The following is a 6,300-nucleotide window of genomic DNA, read 5'->3' on the forward strand; positions in this document are numbered from 1 at the left end:
TAAGATTACCTTTAGGCGCGAATATCTGGGCAATCTATTAAGAATGGCATTTGTGCATTTAAAATAATATGTAAACACCCCTGTGTGTGATAACATTCTCATCCAAAGAAAGAGACCTTTCTGGATAATCTACAAAAATAAAAAAAAAATTTTGTGTTTACAATTGTACAAATAACATATGAGCATGAGTAAAACAACATTGAAAGTGCACCACATAGAGTGAAAGGGTAAGTGACCAATATGAAATCCTATGTAGACCGAGGAAAAATGGGTTTTGATGTTGAAGACAGAAAGGGGAAGTGAGTACATCTTGTCGTTCACTTCAGAAGGGAACAGAGGAAAAAGGGCATCTGGTGAGCATTCGTTCTCTACAGGTGTGGTTAATGGTAAGGCTGACTGAGGGAAACAGTTTTCTTGCTTAAGTAACAAGTTATAAGCAACAACCCTGTGAAAATATTATTAATGAGTCAATTGTACCCCATTCAAACTTATTCAATATTAACCTTGTTGTAGAATTCATTTTAAAAAAAGAAGGGAAAACCCAGGCTCAGTACAGAAGTCTCTAAATAAAGAGTTCAAGAAGGAACAGCTATAGAAGGCTCCCTAGTAACAGGAGTTACTATTTTAAGCTGCTCAGATTTATCTGATCCTATTTCTTTGAAGTATATAACCTTTTCTTATGGAAAATTCAAACCTTCCTGACTTGCACATCAGCATCATGAGAATAATGGAAGTACCTCGTCAGAGCAGCACAGGCCCCACTCAATTGTGAGTTCGCCAAACAGGGACATGGAGCTGCTGACTCAGAGCCATTGGCTCAATGTGCAGTCAGGTGTGTCAGGCTGAATCAGTAAGAGTCTTACTGGGCACTCAGCCTCTGAGATTGAGGAGGAAGTTGGTATTATACTTTACCTGCTCTTTGCTTCTTTGTTTGATCAGCTGTATGCTTTTCATTACAATGAGAAGGATACGAATCCAGACCTGTGAGTGGACATACCTCCTGCCACTTGCGCCAAGTAAGGGAAGACTTGTACAAAATAATATTACTAAAATGATTTCCCTTGACCATGACTTTGTGTTATAACCCAGGCTATTTGAACATTCCACGTTTTGTGTTTGTTCATTTGTTTTTACCTAGAGACACATGGGGCTGACCAAATAAGACCCAATACATTTAATACTTGGTTTTGCATGAAGTGGTGCCTGAATAACTACAACTTCGTGAAAACTTGACTTTTTCCTACTGGGAAAAGGAGATGCCAAGGGAAATTCTATTCCCAGTCCTTAGCTGGAGGGGCTTAATACTTTCGGAGGCTGTTGCAAGATTCCTGCAGATAAAGTCTTCTCATATATGCACATCATCCAAAAGCAAGCCTCCCTCAGCAAAATCAAATAAGAGACCAGAATGGAAAACTCCAGAGAATTGTTACCAAATGCCAAACATAAATGGGTTTAACACTTTTATATAAATTACAGGACATATGAAACATAGGAAACATATAGCTAATTATCAAACAAAGTGCTAAATGAGTTTTCTAGAGTTGACCATTATAACCACTAGAACAAAAGATTAAAGAAATTGTACACGACGGCTGAGACACAGTTGGATAGAGAATTGTGAAATGGAAGACAGGTAAAAGAAATAATACAGAACACCTCCTAGTAAGATAAAGAGAGAAATAGGATGAAAGTGAGGCAAAGAGACTTAAGGAATGGAGTACGTACTTATTAAGTACATCTCATAGACATTCCAGAAGCAGATAAAAGAAATAATACAGAATGCCTCCTGGTAAGATAAGGAGAGAAATTGGATGAAAGTGAGGCAAAGAGACTTAAGGAATGGAGTAAGTACTTATTAAGTACATCTTGTAGGCATTCCAGAAGCAGAAACATGGGTGAAGTTTGGAAAACTGATAGTCAAATGAGAATGTCTGGTAATTTCTCCATATTCAAAGAGGTCATGACATTCTGTATTCAAGAAACACATGTGAACACATTGTAGTAAAGTGACGATGTAAGCCTAGACAGCATAAGAACAGACAAAAAGGCACAAGGCCTACAAACGAAAAACCAAATAGTGTGACAGCATCCGTCTTTTTGTCAGGATATGGAAGCCAAAAGCAAGTGCTGAGAGAAAATAACTGTCAATCTATAGTTGCTTACCTGGCCAGAGTATCATTTCATAATGAGGCTGTGATGGGCAGGGAGACTGACCAACCGAACGTCCCTCAACGACAGACTCTCTGCTTCAGCTGCTTAGTGTGCAGTCAATTGGAAGACCTCAGCCAATGGTAGAGCCATTCAGTCACTACCTCAGCTACAGAGAGCTGCCTTGCCTGACTGAGTTCAGGGACTTGTCCTGATGGCCACGCCCAAGGTTTGATCAATGAGAGTCGATTAATATATGTCTGGTCCCTTCCTCAGCTATTAATCCTGATTAAATGGCCTGCACACTGAACCCCATCTCAATGCCGGCTAACTTAAGATCTTAACTCTGAAATACAGACACCTGTGATAAACACATGACTCGTAGTGTTTCCACCAAGCGACACCATATTAAAGGAACTTCTCAGGAATGAAATTTAGGCAGATGGAAGATGATCTGGGATGCAAATCGAAATGGTAATAGGATGAATTAGCCAAGAAGGGTAAATGGCAAACAGTGTCTATATGAAAACAGTGGTAGTCATGATTACAGCCACTTTGATGATCCAAGTACACAAGCCATAACTAACTACTAACAAGTATGCATCACTTGGATGATGGGAGTGTGCAATGAGAATAGCTCTATCCCACTCTTCACCGCCTCAGCCAATGGAGGGTGTGGAGCCCCTGTGCCATGGCCACTGGCCCAAAGACTGGGAAGCTGACCCTGCGGATGACCCAGTAAGAACATTTCTGTGGAGTTGGAGGAGGAAATTGGTGTGGTCCTTGCCCTGCCTTTTGTCTGTGTGCTAGCTTCTTTGTAATCATGATTACTTAATGATAGGAGTTCAGAGAAAATGACATGTCCCTTGCATCTTTCACCAAACTAAGGGAAGGTTTGATTACTAACAGCTCAAGTGTCACTTTTGTATCCTCATTGTAAACGGGAGTGTTCCAAAATCTGTTTAGTAAGGTTTCTTCACACCTTTTACCATCAACTTTTTTCTGGTAATAAAAATGATATTTTCCCCTTCATAATAGGATTCCTTTTTATTACCATAGCATCTGCTGTTCCTTAAGGTTCTCACAGAACACAACCTTGGAAGCCTTGCCTTTTGGACAATAGCTGGTCGATTGCTTGCATGTCTTTGATGCTTCTTAACTCTGTTTGGGGGGTTCAACTTCTGTAATTGATTATTTTCATGAATACTTGCAAAGTAGTTGTTTGCAGGCATTTCTGAGATTATTGAAAAAATAAGCTTTTAATTTTAAAATATCTTCCATTTAAAATTTTCTTCCCGCCTCTCTCTCTATTGTGGATTTTTGGAGAATTGGGGTAAATTTTATATTTTTCAACCATCAGCATTTACTTTTGCTCAGCAATTCCACTGTGTGGGTAATGTTTAGGACCTCAGTATCTTTAAGAAAACACTTTTCAAGTTAATAAATACCCAAATATCTTTAATGTTTTAATCAGTATGACTAGTTAACTTCTTTGTGTGCTGTGTTTGGAGGCTGGGTTTGCATTTCTCCTGAGGGCCTTGATCAGAGCTTGGAGCAATAGCTTCATTTGTCAGGGTACCTTGCTGACCATGTGGGAGAGTGCCTGTTTGAGCTACTACAATGGCTTAGCTCAGGACAGCTGTCCATTCTGAGTTGTAAGAAAAATGTCCCCAAATTGGCTAAAGTCATTCCTCTGGAAGTATGGCCTTGGGGTATGGCAGGCAGACTCTCTCAAAAAGCCAAAGCTGCAAAGTCTATCTACAATTTTGGTGCTTAGGGTGAGGTCTTTCCAAAGTTTCCCTCTAGGGGCATCAAAGAACTGATGTTTTGGCTGTCCTTTCTTCTGACTAGAATATTTCATAGTATCGCCGAGAGCAGCAACCAGACACTTCTATTTTGCAAGATACCAGATCCCACCAGTTGATCTTATGTCTAGAAAGCCAGAGCAGGAGAGAACATCTTCAGAGGGTCTCATCTGTGGTAGCTGCAGGTTCCACAAGGAGGAGTTTGGTGGACACCAGGAACTGGCCCTGAGGGGTTGGCCCTTCTCCCTCTCCTCTCCTGCAGCAGCACCTGTGAGGTAGACTGAGAGTCTGACAATCATAGTAGTTACTTGAAAAGCTAAGCAAACTGATCCTGACAAACTGGCCTCTGGGTCCAACCATGTTGTGATTTGTTAGTACTGGTTTCGCCACTTGTGATGGTTGGCATCTGATTGCTTGGCAAAAAAGGGTATTCAAGTGACCATGACAGGATGAAGACTTGTTGGTGACTTCTGGATGCTTGGGGATCTCTCTGTTCTACTCGGGGTACTACATGTGTCTTACCCCACCAGGGTGTGGGCAGGAATGCACATGAGAGCTCTGCTTGAGAATTTCTGGGATGTTCTATTATCTCTTGGGGACAAACCTGAAGCTTCACAGGGCAGCAGACATTTCATCAGGTCCACAGCCACTCACCTCCTGGTTTTATCTCCTCATCTCTCGCTTTGAGTGGAAAACATGGGGAAATAAAGATTCAGCTCTGGTTTATTCCATCCTGCTGGCCCTTTCTTAGTGCTTTTACACACCAATGCCACATGTAGCTATTAGGAGACAGGTAATTAGTTCTGACCAAATTAAATCCCTCCCTCTCTTAATTGGAGCCTTGTAATCTGCGGTCTTTGGAGAGACAAAAATGGAAAGAAATTAGTCTAATTTATGCCGGTCTTTCCAGTGTGCTACTTCCTACCTGCCAACAAAAGTCATTGAATAGAAAGTGAAGATCCTCAAGGAGTGCTAGCTACCATTATAATTTCATTAACTGTGTCACCCACCCCTTATATTCCACCCCTTCTATCTGCTCCTGTGTTTTTATCATCTCTACTTTACCTTGCTGTGATTTTAAGAGGCTGACACATTAATTCCAGAGCATTGTATTTCTAGTACATCCTGTACCAGTGGCACTTACTGCCTATCAGAAATAGAGTAGTGATGTAGAATAAAAGGTATTCCAATAAAAACATGACTCTTCAGGATCTGTGGCTGTTTTGTGTTCAAATTCAGCAGGTAAAATACAATATTACCTGGAAATGGAATGTTTGAAAGTTTTTCTGATGGAAGTTACAAGAAGTGTAGAGGGCACTGGATTCGCACTCTGATTGGATGATACAATGTCAAGCTCTAGCTTATACAATCACATGTTACTCAGCCTGCCCTTGTGACCCACTTCCCTGCGTTGCATTTTGTCAATTCAGATATGGAGGATGTGGGTGATGTCAGGAACTGCAGCCACTGCCCTTCCTTCTGAGCTGTCTGGAAGGTGCGCTCCACGTGGCTGAGCCTAGCAGTGACACCTATTCTGGGGAAAGCCCGGGCTCCAAGGAGCCCAAGGCAGCCAACCCCAAGAGTCTGAAGCAGGAGTAGCCAAGGCACCAGTGCCATTGCTTTCGCCACTGCTGCCAATGTTGCCACCACTGCTACTGCTCTCCCAGTTTTGCCACCTACTTCCCCAGAATTCTGAAGCAGTCTCAGGAAGGCCTAGCCCTCTTGCAGGAGGCCATGAGCGTCATAGTTTCACTCCTTACCGACATCTTGGAACGCATCGTCGGAGTGGCCTCTCGCCTGGCCCACTCCACCAAGCACTCCACCATCACCTCCAAGGAGATCCAGAGAGCCATGCGCCTGCTCCTGCTCAGGGAGTTTGGCAAGCACGTGGTGTCCGAGGCCACCAAGGCCGTCATCAGGTACACCACATGAAATGGTCTGCCTCAGGACCACCTGACCACATCGCAAAACAATGGCTCTTTTCAGGGCCACCTGGCTTGGCCGGAAAAGACCTGGAGCTCTCTACAAAGGGCCATCTAGTGTAGCATTTGCACCTGTGCCATTCTGCTGATCCTTAAAACACTTTTATCATTCATGAAACATTAACAAATGTATCAAATCTGCTTTATTGCATGTTTTTAGTGCAATTGTTCCAAGAAAAAACCATCGTTTTATGTTAACCATATTGCATTCATTTGCACGCCTAAAGTGTCATTTCTGCCAGTTATTTTACCAGAGCCCCATTTACAGTTATCTGTAAGGTCAAATCTATTTTTGTAATACATTTTTGAAGCCCTTTCACTCTCATTCTTCCAAGAACATATAGTGAAATCAGCCAGGGTTTCTT

At 42.1% G+C, this 6,300-nt stretch overlaps 1 protein-coding gene across 1 annotated transcript; it reads left to right on the plus strand.

The window, feature by feature from the left end:
* Window positions 1–2,839: 2,839 nt before the first annotated feature.
* On the plus strand, window positions 2,840–5,885 carry LOC102964634 (late histone H2B.L4-like). Its single transcript, XM_042973963.1, has 3 exons — window positions 2,840–2,886; window positions 4,052–4,228; window positions 5,642–5,885. The coding sequence occupies exons 1-3, from the start codon at window positions 2,840–2,842 to the stop codon at window positions 5,883–5,885; spliced, it is 468 nt and encodes a 155-aa protein (XP_042829897.1).
* Window positions 5,886–6,300: the final 415 nt, after the last annotated feature.

Source organism: Panthera tigris, chromosome X (genome assembly GCF_018350195.1).
Source record: "Panthera tigris isolate Pti1 chromosome X, P.tigris_Pti1_mat1.1, whole genome shotgun sequence".
Classification (NCBI taxonomy): Eukaryota; Metazoa; Chordata; class Mammalia; order Carnivora; family Felidae; genus Panthera; species Panthera tigris.